The sequence below is a fragment of the Simochromis diagramma genome, unplaced genomic scaffold (assembly GCF_900408965.1).
Source record: "Simochromis diagramma unplaced genomic scaffold, fSimDia1.1 OVJJ01000205.1, whole genome shotgun sequence".
NCBI lineage: Eukaryota > Metazoa > Chordata > Actinopteri > Cichliformes > Cichlidae > Simochromis > Simochromis diagramma.
This window is the reverse complement of record NW_024386782.1, coordinates 4,803,957-4,824,196: the sequence shown is the minus strand read 5'-3', so window position 1 is coordinate 4,824,196 and position 20,240 is coordinate 4,803,957. Positions and strand designations below refer to the sequence as shown.

Sequence of the window (20,240 nt, the reverse complement as noted above, 5' to 3'; positions counted from 1 at the left end):
CAACTTTACAATAACTTAAAGACAGAAGCTACCAACAACATTAATGTCAGTCATGCCATGTTAGTGTTAATTACACAGTGTAACAGTAATTTCATGCTAAGTCCAATGCCAGTCATGAAAAAACTCAATCCAGATCTTAGTACAGTTATCAAAATTGACATTGTAAGTGGAAAATTTATTTCAACCTGTCAAGAGATCAGTGAATCTACTGTAGTAACATGTGGATACAAAATAATAGCATCAATGTAACTACTAGCAGCTATAAATTGAAGTAGCAAAAGCATTTGTGTGAAAATTAGCATGCAGTTGAACCTTCCCTTACATTCATTAAAAGACCCAAACAAAAGTCTTATCATTAGTGGTGCTTTGTGTTAGAAAATTAAATTGCTGTCGTTATTTAAACCCCTAAATAAATTGTCACATGTTGATTATTGAGGCATGGATCCGATACAGACAAGTGAGGCAGAGCCATTTATTGAGGCTGAAGTTAAAGTCAAAAACAGCACACTGAAGTTGTTCAACCAACTCTAGAAAAAAAAACTGAGAGGAAAGACTGTTTATACACATAAGGGGGTGGAAATACCAAAGTAACAAGTCACAGCTGCAAATAGTCAAGACAGCAGGGGAGGGAGCAAAACCCAAAACCAGGCACAAGAGTTAACTAATTAATAAAGTATAACCAGTTAACTAATTAATAAAGTATAACCAGTAATGAATGCAGAGACAAAGAAATAACTCCTCTGTTAAGCATCTCCTCAACAGAAGGGATAGCACAGGAGAATGAAACAAAAGGAAACTAGTAAGGGAACTAATAAACTCCACAATTAAGAAACAAATAAAGGCTCCAAATACTAAAATAATAATAAAACTTTAAATAACTTATACATAAATAGTAAACATAACTAAGAACCAAACAGAGAACCTCTAATAACAAACATAGTATAAACAAAGAAATAACACTTAATTATTCTCTTGATGACCCAGGGCCTTCAGCCATTACACTGACGGTGTTTGTCAATGAGCCTGCTGGACTGCGTGCTGTGTGGAATACAAGTGGATTTTCTAATAACAATTGGATCAGAGACAGGGTGGATTATAGCGCATCAGGCCCTCACCAGGTAAGAATTGCATCATTTTTGATGTTGATTTTCTCATGAAAATATTGACCAATGATAAATCAGCGCAGAGTTTTAAACTTCTATTGTTCTTTATCGCAGATTATTTTACAAGCCAGGTGTCCCGCCTCAACAGATGACAGCTTTTCCCTGGATGACGTTCACATAATCAGGAACATGTCTTGTGATGACCTCATTCCAACCACTACACCATACCCAACCACCACCATGACCAGCGCTCCTGCCTCTGCCATGGACTGCACCTTTGAAGAAGGTAAAAGTGCAAAATTTACCAGAAATTTAGCAGAAATAGCTTCATTTGTTAATAGTATGCTACAAAAGGAAATGCCATTCAAGTTCTTATGATTACTGGCATTAGAGCTTACAAATCATGGTCATGATAATGAAAATGTTAGACGTAAAATTACCTTTAAGAGCTTTTTCCACAACTAAAAGCTCATAATCATTGCCATTGTGTTTTTCTTTTAATCATCAGTGACTTTGAAATATATGGACACAACTTAGCTCAATGAACAATAAAGAAATATAAATGAATTTACAATATTTGTTGGTATTATTGGTATCCCATCTCCTTCATGCCCAGTTCAAAACACCAGGCTTCATAACACGACTTCGCTAAGTATGCATTGGCTATATCCATCACTATATATGATCTATAACATATATAGTTATATAACTATAACTATATATGATCTATCTATAACATTTTAAAATATTATAGATATGAATGTGTAACCACTCCTACATGCATTTTTCTCAATTTGAGTATGTCAATTTTTTCTTTCCTGCTCATGTACTTATATAGTGTTTGAATACTCTCTTGTAAAAACAGGTCTGTGTAACTGGGTCCAGGAGGCCAATCATGATTTGAACTGGACTCTCAGTATTGGACTTCCAGTTGAGCAACCATGGGATGGACCTCAGTATGATCATACTGTTGGGAATAATGAAGGTATTCATTATTGACAGTAATATAAGCACAGAAGCAGTGCATTTATAACAGAAGTCTAGTGACACACCTTAGCTGAAAAATAATGAACAACTTTGATACCCAATTATCCTTTGTCTTGTTTTTCTAGAGAAAGTCTTTCTTTCTTTCTTCTTCTTCTTTTTTTGGCTGTTCCTTGTAGAGGTCACAACAGTGTCTCATCTGCCTTCAACTCACCCTGTCCTTACCATCCTCATCTGTCACATCAACCTTCTGCATGTCATCCTTCACTACATCACTACTTCTCTTTCTGTTATTCTCCCGTTTAGAAGCTCCATATTCAACACCATTCGGTCACTATATCCACTATCCCTGTTCTGCAAATGTCCAAATCATGTCAGCCTTGCCTCTCTAGGTTTTTCTCCAAGCTGATCAACCTGAGCCGTCCATCTGATGTACATATTTCTAATCTCGTGTATCACTCCCAGTGAAAATCTTGGTACCTTCAACTCAGCCTCCTGTCTTCTTGTCAAGGTCACCATCTCAAACCATACATGATTACATCATACATCTCACAACCAACTTGTAAAGATTTCCTTTCTCTCTTGTTGGTATGCTTCTGTCACCTCTGACACCCATCTCCATCCACTCCACCCTGCCTATACAGTATTCTCCTGTTTTCACAACAGCCCGGCCTTTTATTCTCATCTTCATCCATTTTCCCCTCTCTATCAAGGTTTCTTTCTACTTATTAATGGATTTGGATCTAAGAATGGTGAAAAAGCAGTCATCTCTGTTCCTGTCATTACTCGTGCGTCACCAATCTGTGTTGATTTCTGGTATCACATGCTCGGGCCTTCAGTGTCAAACCTGGATCTGCTGGTTCAAACAGTATGTAACCTTTTTAACACAACTGAACCTTCAGTTTCAGGCTGTGCTTTATATCATCTTCAGATTTCTTCACATTCCTTTACATAATTTTTTCTAGCAATCATCTGAACTCTTAGTTTGGACTCGTCGGGGAACGCAGAATCCAGAGTGGATGAATGCGAAAGTAACCCTCAGCATGAATGACATAGTACAGGTAAACCTCACCTTGCCATAAAAATGTCAGTCAATTTTCAAGTTATTTTTTAGCTTCTGACTCTGAATAGAAATGTCTCTAATTCAGAAACATTTAATGTAGCACTTTGGCAGCATTAAACTTTGCATCATCCTTAATTCACAGATTGTGTTTAGTGGTCAAAGAGACACCAGCAGTCAAGGATTCATTGCTATTGATGATGTTAAAGTTAGAGAGGGGGCCTGCAGTAATCACGGTATGTAAACATTAACTCAGTACTCCCAGTTATCATCAAATAACATCAAATCAATATCAAATAAATAAATAAAATAAAACTTTGCAACCTTTTTGTTTTAAACACCATTTAGATGCGTGTGGGTTTGACTCGGACTTGTGTGGCTTTGAGAATGATGTGAGTCATTTGGGTCGCTGGATTCGCAGAAAAGGAACAAAGCATCATGTGGATCACACATATGGAACTGAGAATGGTGAGTGCTGAACTGTGGCACAGTGCCACTGCACAATGCGGGATTAACAGAGCTGAGCAGTCATGGTCTCACTCCTACAGGACAATATTTATGCTGTAACTATAATGGTAATATATTGTAAGTCCTAAGTTTGTCCCTTGATATCAACTTGTGGATCAGAGCTCTACAATAATAAGTCACAATAAAAATGCGACTCATCATCTTGTAAAATAATTATCAAGAAGGAGTATGTTGCATAATGTAACACATTGTTTTAATGCGAAAATACTGCATAGCTTTATTACTCAATCCAATCATCTGTATTTGATGTGTTATATCTAATATTTCATACAACTCTATTTTAAAAAAGGATTCTGTTACTTAACAGGCCTGCAGGATTATCGAGGTGTAGGCTCTTCTTTTAGCTAATCCTCTGCAGTGTTTGACACCTTTTAGATGGCAGCTAAAGCTTAGATGGCTGTTACAGACAATATAATACAATACAATATTTTACCACTGAAGCAGGAATGTTATAAATTGCCATAAGCTGATTTTCACAATCAGTCATGAGTTCAACAAATTCTCTGAAAGTAGCAGCATTGCTCTCTGCCTCAGATTTTAGTCATCGTTTCTCAGAAATGTCCCAGTCAACAGTCGTCTTTGCATTTTTGTCACAAAACAAATTTTGTTTTAATAGGTTTCTACATGATGGTAACATCAAATTCTACACAGGATGAGATCGCTGAGCTGTTCACACCAGATTTACCTTCAGCTAAAGAAATGTGTGTGCGCTTCTGGTGAGTTCAAAGGTCCATCACAGATTTACAATTGGAGGTTGAAGACTGGTGCACATATTACTGTACATTTAATGTAAATGTACTATTTTTAGGTACTGGTTACCCACAGACTCCTCTAGCAACCTCGCTATCCATCTAAGACAAAGCGCAGAAGTTGGTGATGTCCTCTGGCAGCAGACTGGAGGGCTCTCTACAGGCTGGGAGGTGGCAGAGGTCACGGTGTCATCACCTACAAAATTCAATGTAAAAGCATTTCTTTTCTTTTCTGACAATCAGACAGTCTTATTCTTCCATTATGTTTCATTTTGTATTTTTCTTTATCTTCTGTGGGAATTCTACCTAAAACAGCTGTGTTGCTTGATCAGGTGGTGTTTAAGGCTGTTCATGTGCATGGCACGAATACCACAGTGAAAATTGATGACTTTTCTGTGAGGGACGGAGCCTGTAGTCCTCCGGGTAGCTGTGACTTTGAGTCTGGACAATGCACCTGGGTCAACATCCTCCAAGAAGACGGACACTGGGTGCTGGCCAGAGGAGGCTTCCACGGTCCACCAACAGACCATACCACTCAGACCTCGGAGGGTACGGCCTTAAACAAGGATTACTGAGTCAAGGTTTTAGCCACAAAAATGTGATATACAGGGAAAAAAAACTAGATAAGCCAACAGTTCTCTTTGATACATTTGGATAAAGATTCTTACATGTTGGGTTGGTTTTCCATCGTCTTGCAAGACTTGCTACAGGACTTACAAGGATTTATATGACCTCCATTGCATTTTAGTCTGAAACCACTCTTGGTTTAGAAAGTATTTATTTTGGTTCAAACTCTAGTGGCTGACAGCTCAGTTTTTCATTGATATCCGCATTGGCATAGACAGTATTCAGACTTATTTAAAATACATTTAAACCCTTAAAACTGCACTGACCAACATTTTTTATTTGCTTACATATTTTATGTATAATATTAAAGTGGTGACTCTTGGGATTCCCATCAGCTCTGCACTACTTAAATGTCTTCTAGCTGATACTAGCGTTACAGTTTAGGCTCACCCTCTGCCTTACAAATAGCTGAAGCTAAACACTCAGAAAGTCAACCAATGGTGTGGATTTCAGTTCCCAGTGAACATTTTGTCTTTGTTTGAAGTTTCAAAATGTGACAGATGGTGTGAATCATCTGAAACTTAGTTAATTATAATCAAAAACTGCTGATGTTGCAACCTGTTGATGTTGCAACCTGATCTGTGTGAACTGAAGTTAATTTTTAACTGACATAACATAGTTACTTGAAACATACTTCTCTTTTTTTATCCCTGACTTATGTCCTGTTGCTGACCTAACCTCCTCCCTGACTAGATGTAATGTTTCTAAATTCTAGATGCTCTCTATTTATAAATATCTAAACCTTAACAACTGCATTAATATCATTAGAAAATAATATGTTTAATCTTTTAACATTTATCCGGGTGTACCCCAAGTTTGAATTATTAAAACAACAAAAGGAGCAGCATTAAATATTAACTGTATTTATTTATTGTGTGAATTTTGTTTTCTTTTTGCATGGAGGTCGGTTCCTGTTGAGCTCGTCACCAAACCAAAGTCACAGCAGTGTTGCACAGGTAGTGTCTGAATGGATCCAACTTAAAGACACCACGTCCTGTCTCACTTTATGGTACCACATGGACAACAGGTCAGCAAAAAAAATCAGGTTGCACTTTATCCTGTTTATCTTGTGTAGTTTCCTCACTGACTTCCTCAAGAAGTGTGCACAAATGTCATGTATTCGTGAATCACCTGCTTTACTTTGTGCAAGACTGAGAATATTCTGTGGCAGAGTTCAGTTTGTTCCAAAAAGAGTTGCACTACCAACAGTGAAACCAGCAGCCTTTTAACCCTGTAGCAGAAAGATGCCATTATTAGTTTTGGAAATGAAAAGTGTACATTTTTTGTTTTTAACAAGAATCTCTCTTTTTTTTCTCTCAACTAAAACAATTTTCCTGTTGTCCATCAGCGACTCCGGGACTTTGCAGGTGTTCATACGTTCAGGGCCGTCAGACGAGGATCTGATGTTCCACAGTAACAGCAGTGAGAGCCGCTGGGGCAAGTTCTCTCAGTCTGTAGAGACATCCAAACCTTTCCAGGTATTGCAAACAGATTTAGCTGTTACATTAGAACCCAGGAATATTATATACATATTTACATGCTCTCTCAAAAACAGCTGCTGATCGAGGCAGAGACTAGCAGAGGATTCATTGCCATTGATGACATTGGTCTCACGCCAGGCCTCTGTCAAGGTAGTTCTATTCTTTTTTTTTTTGTTGCATTCCCTTTTTTCTTAGTAAAGCAAGTTACAGAAAATATTTTGTTTTCTTTCTGACACAGTTAATGAAACAGATTTGGGGTTTGCGGGTTGCTCGTTTGAGAATGGCACATGTAACTGGGAGGACATCAGTGTTGGTCAGTGTCGGTGGATGAGAGGAAGGAACGTTACTGGGAATACAGGACCACCCGTGGACCACACTCTGGGCACTAATCTAGGCAAGGCCAAATACACACACTAAAGATATAATAATACATTTACACCAAGTGTCAAATCAAACTGTCTCAGATTACTTTTCCTAAACCTGGACTCTTCTTACAATCTCAGCCAGCTTTTGTCTTTTTGCACAATTTGTACAGTCTTAGCAACACTTGTGTTTATGCAGTTTCACACTGAGATAAGTGTAGACAATCAGCAGTTTTAAGTAGGTTCTGATCTGACGTGTCCAGGTTGGTACATGGCAGTGGAACCTAACCAGGGTGATCAAATGAGCCCTGCTACCCTTCAGAGTCCCCTTATGAAACAGGCCAGCACCACCTGCATACTGCACTTCTTCTACAACATGTATGGGGAGGGTATGTTTATAGGATCTATGTCTTCAGCAAATAAATAAATAAATAAATAATACAATTCAAAAAATTTATTCCAACCTTTGCAACAATCAATCAATCAACAGATGCAGAAGAGCTGAACGTGCTACTGAAGGAGGGATCCAGGACCACCAGGCTGTGGTGGTTATCTGGTAACCACGGAGATTCATGGCAACACGGTGAAGTAACAATTGGCAGAATACCTCAGGACTTCACCATCCTGTTTGAGGCCTCCAGGACCTTCGATATACCCGGATACATCGCTATTGATGATGTGGACTTCACCAACTGCAGCTTGCCTGGTAGGCTACCTGCTCACCATGTGCGCTCTGATGTCCTCTTTACTATTTTGTCCCTTCTGGACATTTATTTTTTATCTTTTTAAAAATTATTATTAGAGCCACAGCCTCAGTGTCCTGAGGGTGTGTTCACATGCAACAACAGCGTGTGTGTGGACACCAACCATGTCTGTGACTTCAGCGATGATTGTGGGGACTGGTCTGATGAAAACAACTGTGGTGAGAAAAGAAAAATGCTCTGTGGTAGATTTTGTACTTGGAAACTGAATTTTTGTATTAATTACATTTATTTTTTTAATTATTCACTTCTTTCTTTATCTGCTAATCACATAGAGCTACAAGGTGTGTTGGAGCGCTGCAGCTTCGAACACGGCCTGTGTTCCTGGGCAGCAAGCGATGTGGACACACCCGGAGCTGAGTGGACATATCACAAAGGAGAGGACGCCTGGCCCCACCACGGACCTCACAGGGACCACACACAAAATTCTGATGCAGGTCTAAGAGTTAAAGTCTGAATTATCTTTGCTTTGAATCAGTAATGCTATGATTTATTTTAGTTTTTAATTCAGTCTTATCCAAACAGGTCACTACATTATACCTGGAACTCACCTGAGTGCAAGTGGCGAGACATCAGAGATTCTGTCCAAAACTTTATTGCCCAGCTTTAATTGCAAAGTGAGTTTACTGTATGTAAATTAAAGTGTTGTTTACAGAAAAACACCACCTTGTGTTTTTTAGGGTACTGACAAGTCATGTCACAAAGTTACATAAAAGCTAAAAAAAAAAAAAAAATCACCAAAATGTCAAATGGGGAGAAAAAGCAGGCAGTTAATAAGCTTTTAATAAGCTGCAGTGGTTTCATTAATACAGATAATAGTAATAGCTGATGGGGGCAAAATCTTGACAGATTGACAAACTGCAGGAGATAATAATAATAACCTTTGATGTATTTAATAGCATCTATATGAAGCACTTATGGGGCACAGTACAAATAAAACTGCTGAACACTTCTGTAATTATACTACAGTAATAACAATGCTTATGTACACATATTTTTATTACCTTTCTGATTCTTATCTTCAGTAATTGCAGTAAAGTATTAACTACTCCTGCAGGTTGCTGAGTCTACAAGAATTCTTTAGCAAACACCATCCTGTCGTCAGCCCGTTCTTTTTATGCTCACGGTACTGTTGTAATACTTTCAGGTGAGATTCTTCTACTTCAGCCTGAATGATGCTTCAGGCCGACTGACTGCACAGTCCAGGACTCTACGGTCCGGTAGTGACGACAGAGTTTTATGGACCAGGGAAGCATCACAAAGCTACAGCTGGCAGAGAGCCGAGGTTACGTTGTCCTCCGCAGCCAGCAGCAAGGTTAGTGAGGACACAAGCAGTTAATTGAATGGCAGCCACTGCCTCATGTGTATAAATGCTGTTAGACATCAACTTAAATAATAGCCTTAAATCCCTGAAGCTTACAGACATTATTGAAATTATAAGACCAAGAAGACTGTTGAGGCCTTTGCATAAAAGTGAAAGTATCTGTAGACGAATGAATACTTCTTATATGTACAATATAATTATGTGTTGTATCAGAGCTGCTCCCTGGCAGAATAATAGCTAAAAGGCCACAGTGTAATCTCTGTTTTATCCTCAGATTGTCTTTAGGTATGAGCTCGGCGACGGTCTCAGAGGTCTGGTTGCACTGGACGATGTATCTTTCTCCAGGGATTGTGTATTTGACCCCGACAACAGCGAGCTACCTGACCTGTCGTCAACCTCTGCCCCACCATCAACCTCTAACACACCCACTTCTCCACACTTGACCTCTACTGCACCAATAAACCCCTGTCAGGTAAGCTGCAGAATCTGACTTTATTTCTGTGATAGCAAACTTAAGAAACATAAATTATAAACAAGTCTAAATACACAGTGGGTATTTGTCTCTTTTTTTTCCTGATGCAGGATAATGAGTTTTTTTGCTGGCAGTCACCGGGAAAAGTGTGTATTCTGGCTACCTTACAATGTGACTATCATCTAGACTGCCCGCAGGGGGAAGACGAAGCCGGCTGTGGTGAGAGCTGCATATTGTATTCAGTGTTTCTAGCAAGAAGTTTGTCTTGAAAAAAGTGTTATTATCAAAGTTGTGGCAAAAATCCATTTAATCACTGTTTTTCCTGAATGTGGCTAGTTGGAGAGGTCATTTAAAACAGTAACGCTGCCATAAAATACACTTCTGTAGTCCTCTAAATGCTAATGTTGCTTAATGCGACAGTCCTTAAAAAAATTCCTCCTTTGCAATGGTTAAAATGGTTTATCCATCCCATTTTAAAGCCTGCGTGTTGTGGTGCTGCTGAATTTCATTATGAGTAGTGTTATTACATTTTGACAGTAAATATGGTAGAGTAAATATTACCAAACAGTATTATGAAATTTCACTCTTACTTACAGTGTTTATCCACTGTATAAAGATAGTTTTATTCTCAGGCTTTTTTATGCCAAATATTCTTTTTTTTTTAAGCCGTGCTGTATAAAAAAGAAGCACTGGAATAGTTGGGAAAGTTTTCATAAGCGCAAGAAATCAGATACAGATGGACTCTGCATAGAAATGAGTTGCACACTTATCCCCAAACAGGTCATGTGCAATTTCAGCGCCAATGAAAGAAGAAATTTAAGTCCTCGCACACTTATGCAGTGTTGTGATTTGTAAGTCTTGATGACAATTTCAGTGCTTTGACATAGCCCTAAATAGGCTGTTTGTGCTAGAAAACCCTCCAATGTGGTTGAATTATAACGATTCTGCAAAGAAGAGTGGGTCAAAATTCCTCCACAGCAATGTGAACGATTCATTGCCAGTTATCGCAAACGCTTCGCTGCCAAGGGTGGTGACACCGGTGGCGCCAGTGTCCGGCAGCCTCGCCTCTGTCAGTGCGCCCCAGGGTGGCTGTGGCTACAATGTAGCTTGCCATCACCTGTGTGTGAATGGGTGGATGACTAGATATGTAAAGCGCTTTGGGGTCCTTAGGGACTAGTAAAGCGCTATATAAATACAGACCATTTACCATTTTACCATTTATTAGGTTTAAGGGGTGAGTACTTTTCATATATGGGAGACTAGTAGGTTTGCATAGCTTTTATTCCCTTAATAAATGAAATCATCAAAACTGCCTTTTGAACTCAGGAAGGGGGAAAAACGTTTTCACAGCACTGTAATTGCCACCAAAACCTCTTGTATGCCTTTAACAGGAGAAAACTGGATCAGTTATGCTCTTCTTTCTTTTGAGGCTTGTGTTTGGGCCCAGCACCTGTTTTTTCTTTGGCCGTGATGACCATGAATATTGTGACTGTTTTATCAGCAGAAATTCCTTTGGCTGACGCACCTGCATACAACACAAAATCTTTTAAAAGCGGTTTACTTCTCTCGAGCGAGTGATTTCCACAGCAGTGTTACATCTTGATTTGAACCCTTCAGGTCCGTGCACATTTGAGAATGATCAGTGCCGATGGACTGATGTTAGCGATGGACAGAGCAAGTGGCAGAGGCAGCGAGCCAGTAACAACACTGAGCCACCCACTGATCACACTGCAGACACAGGTGGCTGTTATTGAGTAGTTCGTTGATGTTATTGTCATAGCTTCACTTCACGGCGTGTTTAATCACCAGGTGTCTGTTATTCTCAGGCTACTACATGAGAGTTAATTTCAGTAAGGGGTCTACACAGAGTGAAGCTCAACTCCAGAGTCCCCCGCTGTCTCCTTCGTCCCCCTACTGCCAGATTCGGTAAGCAGTGATGCGCAGACAAATGATCGCGTCAAACCTGGTTATTTTGATGGATATATTTGATGGATATGTCCGTGTATGAATTGCTCAATGCTTCAAAGCTCCCCTCCCCTCTTTCTACCATGCAAGTGTCTTCCCAATCCAACGCTCTCTCTGCTTCTTGCTTCCTTCTTTCCTACACACAGGTTTCACTTCCACATCAGTGCAGAGAGCGCTGGGTCACTCAGAGTGCTTATGCAGCAAGCTGGAGGGAGTGAAGCAATCTTGTGGTCACGTAGTCACAGCACCGTCTCTCATTGGAGCCCGGAGCATCTGCCTCTCGGCCTGCACCAGCAGCCTTATAAGGTGTTTGATTTTGCCTCCTCTCAACAATGAAAAATGTACACGGGAAGCAATGAGAACAAATGAGTTTCATATAATAATAAATAATAAATACTAATCATTAAAAAGTGCCTGACCATTTTTGTCACCAGGTTTTGTTCAGTGGTGTGAATAATGCAGCTGTTTCTCATGTTGTTGCTGTGGATGATATCTCTTTCCTAAACTGTGAAAAATCCTACCAACCTCCAGGTAAATAAAGTTAATTCAAAGTGACTGTTAGTGAATATATAACACGAGAGGTAGGGGAATGAGTGTGGTGCATGTATCATTTTATATCCATTTTTGTGCCATGTTCAGACTTCCAGGATTATTTTTGTTTTCCTTCCCTTCTCAGCTCTGGCGTCCTTTGGCTGTTCTTTTGAAGATGGTCTGTGTGCTTGGGTTCAGGGGGCTGAGGATCAGCTGGACTGGCTTAGCGGGGCAGGTCCCACTCAAACCTCTAACACCGGGCCTGCAGGAGACCACACCAGCAGCAAAGGTCCTTTTACCTCATGCTAAACTTTCATTATGCTAGTCTGTATATTTATGCAAGTGCCAGATGCCTTGTGTCCTTCAAGGCTGGCCTTTGTAACCTTTGCTGAGCATCAGCCACTGTAACCACAAGTGACCATTAATGCAAATTGACTGTTGACATTATAACAAGTAGAACTGAGTGAACAGGACAGACTGAGTAATGTCCATCACAAAATGGCAGAATGCACATAAAAGACAAATCCTGCAAGACTAACTGCAAGATGGTGCATCTTAATTCCACAGTTAAAGCTTAAAATTGATTAACTGGGGAGTTTTCATAAATTGTTATAAACATTAGCTTAGTTTTTGGGACTATATAACCAAAAAGAAATAGTATTGTATTGCTTGAAGCAGTGGCATGATACATAAAATTATAGTCTTACAAAATGTCTATTTCTTTTTACCTTTAGCATTTCTCAAATTTTGGTTTCTAAAATTCTCTCTTTAAACTTTTTATGGCTCAGTGTGACACAATGTGAAAGTGGAGCATCACTCCTCACATGCCACATATGCAAGCTTAGGACATAAGTTGCAAATTTATTTTTATTAAAAGGTTGAGACCTTGAAGTTGTCTTGTTTTTGTTTCACAGGGAAATACCTTTACATCGAGAGTTCCTCACCGAGCATAAAGGGTGATTCAGCCCAGCTGAAGTCTTCACTGCTTCCACCTGCTGGTGAAAAAGGATACTGTTTTTCATTTTGGTACCACATGTTTGGAGCCACTGTGGGTTCCCTCAAGATGTTCCTGCAAACATCTGATCCCTTAGAGAAAACTCTGGTAAAAATATGCATGAAATTAGTCATTTTCTCAATTTGTTTTATCCAGTGAACGCCAAAAAATATGGCAGAGGCCTTAAGAAGGCCACTTAGGTTTTTTTTTTTCTTTTTGTTAGTCATGCCGTTTTAGTCTGGACACGTTACTTCCCTTTACTGCAGGAAAAAAAAAGGAAAAAAAACGTCTGTGTGGCCGATTGAGAAATATTTGCGGCTGTTTCCACTGTGTTTTTCTCTGTGTTATTATACTTTTCACATTCTTGTGAAATGCTGATTGCAAAATCACATTAATGCATGGCATAATGGATGCAAGATGCACACTTTCAGTGCATAACACTGTGTTGCAAAAATCCTCCTCACATCCTTATTGGGATGAGTGAATCAACATCCTGTCTTTCCTGTAGGTGTGGCAAAAATCAGGAAACCAAGGAGATGAGTGGCTGCAGGTTCAGAGCCATGTGAACCTGCAGAAAGTTCACCAGGTTGTTCTGGAGGCAGCAGTGGGGGGAGAGGCTGGAGACATAGCTATCGATGACATCTCCTTGAGTCCTGGAGCATGTCCTGTTTCTGGTAATGGAGCTGAAAATGATAAAAATTCCAAGCAACCACATTAATGTCTGTTATTTGCTATTTTTGCCACACATTATATTGTTCCTTTTCAGTTTACTAGCTGTATAGATCAAATAAAATGCTAAATGGGGGCGTAATAGTCATTTTGCAAGTATTCATTTAAAAAATGATGCAATAAGCGTATAAAAACATACCAGGTACTTCACGTGGACATTTCAAGTTGCCCTGCCTCACACTCTCCTCTCCCCAGATACCAAAACAAGCCCTCCAAAATTTGTGAGGAAGCTGCCAAATTTCTATTTCGTCCTCTGTCAGCTGCATCTCTCTCTGATGTTTCAAACTTCCATCATCCCAACATCCACCCCTTGGCTCCAAAGAGATGTTTACTTAGGTTTAGACTCCAATTTCATTCATTTGCTCTATTAGATTTCAAACAGGAGCTCTCTGACCAAAATACATAATAGTTTAGCAGCTCACTGAAACTGCAGCAGAACTAGTCTTATCCAATGCACAGGGAGCACATATAGCTAACAAGCAGACAGTAATGTAATTAACTGCAACAGATATTACAGTGTTAATCAAAAACTGTCATGTCTAATGTCCTCAGATTAAGTTAAAATGTAATAATGTTGTACAGATTTGTGTGACTTTGAGGATGGGAGCTGTAACTGGGAGCAGCAAGCAGCCGGTGATTCTGAGTGGATCAGACATCAGGGATATACTCACAACCCTTACACGGGACCGGAGAGCGACCACACCACCAGCACACCTACGGGTCACTACTTCTACCTGCCTTCATCGTCTACTGACCGAGCTGGCCAGAAAGCTGCAATGTTTTCACCTCTGTACCCAGCGGGTGAGAGACTCAGCAGTATTTTTATATAATGCAGACAGGGGCCTGCGTTCAAACAGGGCCAAAACAGTTCAGGGGATTCAGATGTGGTTTTTTTGTCCTTCAGACAAAGGATCTTGCGTGCAGCTGTGGTACCACATGTATGGCAAAGGAATGGGGACACTAAATGTTTACCAGCAAAGTGAAGATGGGAAGGAAGCTCTGATTTTCTCTCAGACAGGAGACCAGGGCCTTCTGTGGAGGTTCGCTCAGGCTTCTCTTCTGCCTCGGCTTCATCCTTACAGAGTGAGTCACAAAGATCCATCCAAACTAGTGAACAGAGCAATTTAAGTCATCATTATTTAGTCCAGTGAGAAAATTAGTTTTGTGTATTCAGTACGTACAGAAGCAGAGGGCAGCGCTCCAGCTGTAAACCAGTGCCTTGATCAGAGGCACAAAAACAGTTACATAAATAAACACGTGTGAACAAATAGATGCACAGACAACAAAAAAAAGCACACAAGTAAAAGTACAGTGTCTAAATACATTTTTAATTTTTCACACTCAAATTTGGGCATTTCAGGGGGAAATATATTTATTTTAGTTGTTTTTATTCTAGATTTTTTCAACAGCTTTGCTTACTGGTAAAAACATCTTCAGTAACTGAATTATTTTAAAAAGTAAAAAATAGTTAAATGAGCTTCACCTTATTCTAATATAAAACATAGTTAATGCTTTTCTGTTAATTCAGTAATTATAAAATATTAGTACATTTCAATACAGGTTTAACCCTGCTGTGGGTCATTATGTCCCCATAATCAGTATTATTACTCACCACTGAGGTTGTTCTTTTTTTTTTGATGACACTGTACTTTCACTTCCACTACATTGTGGTATTGTTACACAAGTAAACTCTGGGAGTGTTTTTTTTTTCATTACTACAACTGTATATATTTGTAAGCCATTTCCTTTATGTTGTTTTGATATGCTGCTTAATTTGACTGTGTTTAAACAACATCTGTAAATATTCAAAATAATGTAAGAGGTGTCATATTTTCATTTAATCTTTGTGTTGTGTAGAAAAAAGTCTGTTGTTTTTGTAAAATGGAGTTGAAACGCATGCACTAGTTGTTCTCCGAAAACACTAAAGTGTTTCCTGGTAATAATGTGGTGAATTAGAGTAATCTACAAAAAACAGAAGACCAATATTTCAAAACCTGATCACATAAAACTGCATAAACACGTATTACTGTGAGAGTTTATTTTCTTGGGCAGACAAAAATTGTGGCACATTAATTGGTAACAGTACTTTGAGTGTACAACAGTGCAGTGTCACGGAAATGATACAAAAATATAAAATAACACTAAAATAACTCTTCCACTAAGATTTTTTAAAATCTGGTCTACATGCTTTGTGTCTCAGATTGTGGTGGAAGGTGTGAAGGCTGGCCCTACACAGGAGGGGGACATGGCTATTGATGATGTACAGCTGACTGATGATCAGTGTCCTCCTCGTGGATTTTGTGACTTTGAGGACACGATGTGTAGCTGGAGCAACCTGGGTGAAGGAGTCGACCAGGGAGACTGGCTTCGTGGCAGTGGTGGTTCCCCGAACCCACATACAGGACCCAGTGTGGATCACACTACTAATTCCACACAAGGTAGTAACTATTCCGGATAGAGACAAAAAGTAGACTTTACAGATGCATAAAAAACACAATTGCCATGAGCAGTGTTGGTCAAGTTACTTGAAAAAAGTAATCAGTAACTAATTACTGATTACTTCGAACGTCGCACTCGCTTACGTCACTGTCATGAGACATTCTCGCAAAAAAAAATCACGGTTTTAGTAACGCAGTAACGCAGCGTGCTTACGGGAAAGTAACGGTAATCTAATTACCGTTTTTGCAATAGTAATCCCTTACTTTACTCGTTACCTGAAAAAAGTAATCGGATTACAAGTAACGCGTTACTGCCCATCTCTGGCCATGAGTTCAGTTATACAGCACGAGTGACTCAAGCAGCATTCATAAAGAATCATTGTGGGAATAAAGCACTTTACAATTATTGGCTCGTGAGAAATAGCAAATGAGCACTGACTGTTTGAACTTTCATGCATGAAACACTTGGCTCAGTGCCTAATGCAGAAGCAAGCTGTAAACCAGACGACAAAACTGTTAGCAGGAGGTCACTTTTTACACAAGCAGCAAATATAGAGCTAAGTTTATTCAATGTTTGCATTAACCTGATGTTCTTGAATCTAACATTCACTTTTTTTTTTACGTCTCTTTTGGGTCTCCTCTGGTCCTGGAGGAACCTGGAGGAGTTCTTAGTTGCCTGAGTCTATGATAGACTCCAGATATATAAAAAGATGAATTATATTAATTATAAATAGAATATAAATATTAATTGTAGCAGTTTTATTCACCAATAAGGTTCCACATAGAGACAGAATTGATTATATAGAATAATTTGTCATCGGTAGACTGTGTTTGGCCTAAAGGAAGTATACCATCTGATAAGATAAGATAAGATAAGATAAGATAAGAGGAACTTTATTTATCCTGAGGGAAATTCTTTTGTCGTTCATTATTTTGATATGCATGCTTGTTTGAAATCACAGTTCTTTATGACACTGGCTGCTATTGTTAATCTGAATGTGCTTGCTGTGTTTCCATCAGGTCACTATGTTTACGTGGACAGTTTTGTGGGTGAGTGGGGAGTCTCATCCTTCCTGGTCAGTGATGTTTTACAGCCCTCCACACGAGGGCACTGTCTCACATTCTGGTACCACATGTATGGAAACCATGTTGGGACTCTCCGTGTCTATATAAATAACAGGTAAATACTTCTGTCTGAAGATCATCAATATTAAACAATATTATTATACTAATGAAATTTTCTGCATTACATAAAATAAATGGGTGTCGTCCTGTCTTGCAGGAAAATGCAGGCTGGTGGTGATGAAGTGGGCCTATTGAAGTGGACTGAAACAGGAAACAAGGGAGAAAAGTGGCAGATGGCAAATGTGTCTGTCACGCATGATGAAGCATTTTGGGTATTACTGAGCTTGTGATAAGTTTCATGTGGAGAAATACACAAAATATAAAAGTGAAAAATGAAATGATGATTTTATATTGCAGCAGATTACATTACAGATTACTTACCATTACAGAGAAATGATTCACAGGTGGACACAAGTAACACATTTGGAACAAAAACTCTTATGATTGCTTTTTGATAAAGCCCATTAGCCAATTTTTATGATGACTGTCAACAAAGGCAGGAGTTGACTTTAGAAGTCTAAAATTACTCCATTTTAAAAATATATACATATAATAATAATAGGGGTATGGGTTGTACAGTGGTTACCCACTTTGTACCTATGGACGTAAACAAACCCAGGTCCTGGTGACTCAGGATTTAAACTATGTGCTTTTCAGATGTGGATCCCAGGGCCCCACATCATATGAAAATGTTTCTGTTAAAAAAAAAGGCTTTGAGTGCTAGGTGAGAGTAATTGCTATATAAATTACTGCTGCATTATCACTACGTTTGATTTATTTGTTTTAACACTTACAGTTGTAATATTATATTCTTATGGTATATATTTAAAATTATGACTTATTCAGTTTCATCTTATTCAGCGTCACGACGTGGACGTGTGTATTGCACTGCTTTTGTCGTTATCAGTCGATGAACATTTGATGACCTGATTGCTCCTCGTGTTTTAACTTTGCTCTTTGATGCGTAACAGTTCTTCTCAGTTGGTTCTTTATAATATTTAATGATAATTTTACTTATGGATGGACAAAATGTTAATGTCAGTTATGCAGAGGTCTGACAAGGATTTTTATGCAAGCCCTTCATGAACCTCAGCATTAACAAAACACTGAAATATTAAACTAAAAGCAGCACTTAAGAGATTATGTATTTGAATGGGTTTACTGAGGATTTATATAATTTGTGGCTGAGTATTTCACTTTCTCTCAAAGCCTTCATTGTCTGTGGATTGTGACAGATGTCAGGAGGAAACGTTTGAATTTATAGGCGATGGCATACATGCTGTAAATGCACTTGTATTTATGGGCTTTAAGACTTTATTTAAATTTAAATTACAGATTGTTTGTCATTACAGCAGTTCTTTTGTTAAACCTGCGACTCACCGACTTCATTCATGGAATTGAGCACTCATATACACCCATACAGTGATATACCAATCCCTTTAATTTAAGCAGTCTGGATCATAATTTTGTTTTTGCATGGAAGTAATTTTATTCTTCTTATGTGATTTGTACACAGTTGTGTGAGCTGAGAGGTGGGCAGCAGTATATATTTGACAGCTACATTACAGATATATATGTAACCTTTAAACTTCTTTCTCTTTCCTTCGCCACAGTTTGTGTTTGTGTATCAGCGAGGCAGGATGGCAGGTGGGGATGTTGCTCTTGATGATATCACCATCGTCCCAGGCAGCTGCTACACAGAGCCTCCCATTGATCACTCTGACAATAAGGGTAACTGTAAGCCGCCGGAGGATACTTCATAAATACGTCTTACTATTTTTTTCATAGAAAACTAGAAGAAAATAATTTCTTGTACTGTGGAAAAATGCTTTTCTTTTGTAAAAATTGACAAATTATTTGTGGGTTTACATATTATCCCCAATGACCATAGCAAAATACCTACTTGCATTAATATTTGGGGCAGACACTGTCTCTTTTTTTTTCTTCTTTTGCACTTTATAGCACAGACTGCCAAGCAAGGTTTACTCCTAATTGTTCAAATCAAGACACTTTAAATGGGTCACAAATATTTATCATTTGATTTTGGCAGCTTGAAGTTAATTTTTAAAACAAATCAAACAGGACTAAACACTGAAAATCGATACATGTAATAGTTATATGTCTAGGTTGTTTACCTCCACAGGACAGTGTGTATTTGACTAAACAATGACCAGACAGTGCTGCTCATTTATGTGCTTTTATCTGCCTTCACTGATAAGAAGAACATCTTTGAATATTGTCAGCTTCGTCTTTCAGAAAGTGAAATGTTGGAAAAACAGTCATCTGTTTGAATGTGCATTCATCATGGTTCTCTTTGTGTGCAGGTATGATTGTCGGCCTTGCAGTTGGGCTAATTGTTCTTGCTGGGATCATCATCTTCATCATCCTTGTTATGCTGAACCAAAATCATAATAAAATGTAAATTTAACAAACGTGATTAGGGATTCAACATCAGGTGCACATTAATGATGATTGCTCGTTTTTGATGTTCAATAACATTTGTACTTTGTGGTCAGGAATCAGCAGCTATTTGTGAACGATGACGATGCGATTAACCAGAACTCTGTGTTTGACCTGTATGACTGCAGAATAGATGTAAGTAAACATGATGTGGTAACAGGAATCCTGTTTTTTTATCAGATTATTTCAATATGTTTCTTTTCAGGGCACGCAACATGGCACTGAATCTGACTTCTCCTTCTTTAACAAGATTTATGATCCATCACCGCAAGCAAGGGAGGCCACCACTTCATCGACTGACGCTTAGGCCAGATGTTTTTCTGTCAAAGTAAATAAAATAAGTAAAATCGAAAGGATTTTTCTCTTTATTGAATAGATGTTAATTTCATGAAATCAAGTAAATTACGTTGGAATGTGCATGTGGGACTTTTCTCAGGAGAGAACATAATCAGTAATTCCTTAAGTGCATTAAGTAATGCACTTAAGGAATGTAAGTAATGCATCCCCCTGGTGGGCCCTGAAAATACTGCAGGTTGGCATAACAATC

At 38.8% G+C, this 20,240-nt stretch overlaps 2 protein-coding genes and 1 long non-coding RNA gene across 3 annotated transcripts; all 3 read left to right on the top strand.

Annotated features, from left to right (window-relative positions):
* The first annotated feature begins 2,771 nt into the window (after positions 1 to 2,771).
* LOC120725267 lies at positions 2,772 to 3,607 on the top strand. Its single transcript, XR_005694071.1, has 3 exons — positions 2,772 to 3,148; positions 3,293 to 3,383; positions 3,496 to 3,607. It is a non-coding gene; the product is annotated as an uncharacterized LOC120725267 (long non-coding RNA).
* Positions 3,608 to 4,133: 526 nt separating this feature from the next.
* LOC120725216 (MAM and LDL-receptor class A domain-containing protein 1-like) lies at positions 4,134 to 7,019 on the top strand. Its single transcript, XM_040017983.1, has 7 exons — positions 4,134 to 4,391; positions 4,484 to 4,634; positions 4,757 to 4,973; positions 5,955 to 6,078; positions 6,400 to 6,529; positions 6,607 to 6,682; positions 6,771 to 7,019. The coding sequence occupies exons 1-7, from the start codon at positions 4,300 to 4,302 to the stop codon at positions 6,947 to 6,949; spliced, it is 969 nt and encodes a 322-aa protein (XP_039873917.1). The 5' UTR covers positions 4,134 to 4,299; the 3' UTR covers positions 6,950 to 7,019.
* LOC120722734 (MAM and LDL-receptor class A domain-containing protein 1-like) lies at positions 7,011 to 20,046 on the top strand. Its single transcript, XM_040013853.1, has 24 exons — positions 7,011 to 7,283; positions 7,385 to 7,600; positions 7,697 to 7,816; positions 7,931 to 8,092; positions 8,181 to 8,272; positions 8,803 to 8,970; positions 9,254 to 9,451; positions 9,562 to 9,670; positions 11,069 to 11,191; positions 11,278 to 11,377; positions 11,563 to 11,722; positions 11,851 to 11,947; positions 12,093 to 12,236; positions 12,862 to 13,049; positions 13,450 to 13,615; positions 14,253 to 14,471; positions 14,575 to 14,753; positions 15,871 to 16,108; positions 17,129 to 17,288; positions 17,391 to 17,505; positions 18,847 to 18,964; positions 19,558 to 19,651; positions 19,750 to 19,828; positions 19,899 to 20,046. Exons 1-24 carry the CDS (start codon positions 7,166 to 7,168, stop codon positions 19,998 to 20,000), a joined length of 3,465 nt encoding a protein of 1,154 aa, XP_039869787.1. The 5' UTR covers positions 7,011 to 7,165; the 3' UTR covers positions 20,001 to 20,046.
* Positions 20,047 to 20,240: the final 194 nt, after the last annotated feature.

Bases quoted from the DNA above. Each gene is read 5' to 3' on its own strand.
- LOC120722734 (XM_040013853.1), top strand. From the start codon at position 7,166: ATGGCAGTGGAACCTAACCAGGGTGATCAAATGAGCCCTGCTACCCTT. The intron at 7,284-7,384 runs GTATGTTTATAG...ATCAATCAACAG, and splicing joins CTACAACATGTATGGGGAGG to ATGCAGAAGAGCTGAACGTG. The intron at 12,237-12,861 runs GTCCTTTTACCT...TTTGTTTCACAG, and splicing joins AGACCACACCAGCAGCAAAG to GGAAATACCTTTACATCGAG.
- LOC120725216 (XM_040017983.1), top strand. From the start codon at position 4,300: ATGATGGTAACATCAAATTCTACACAGGATGAGATCGCTGAGCTGTTC. The intron at 4,635-4,756 runs GTAAAAGCATTT...TTGCTTGATCAG, and splicing joins CATCACCTACAAAATTCAAT to GTGGTGTTTAAGGCTGTTCA. The intron at 4,974-5,954 runs GTACGGCCTTAA...TTTTGCATGGAG, and splicing joins TACCACTCAGACCTCGGAGG to GTCGGTTCCTGTTGAGCTCG.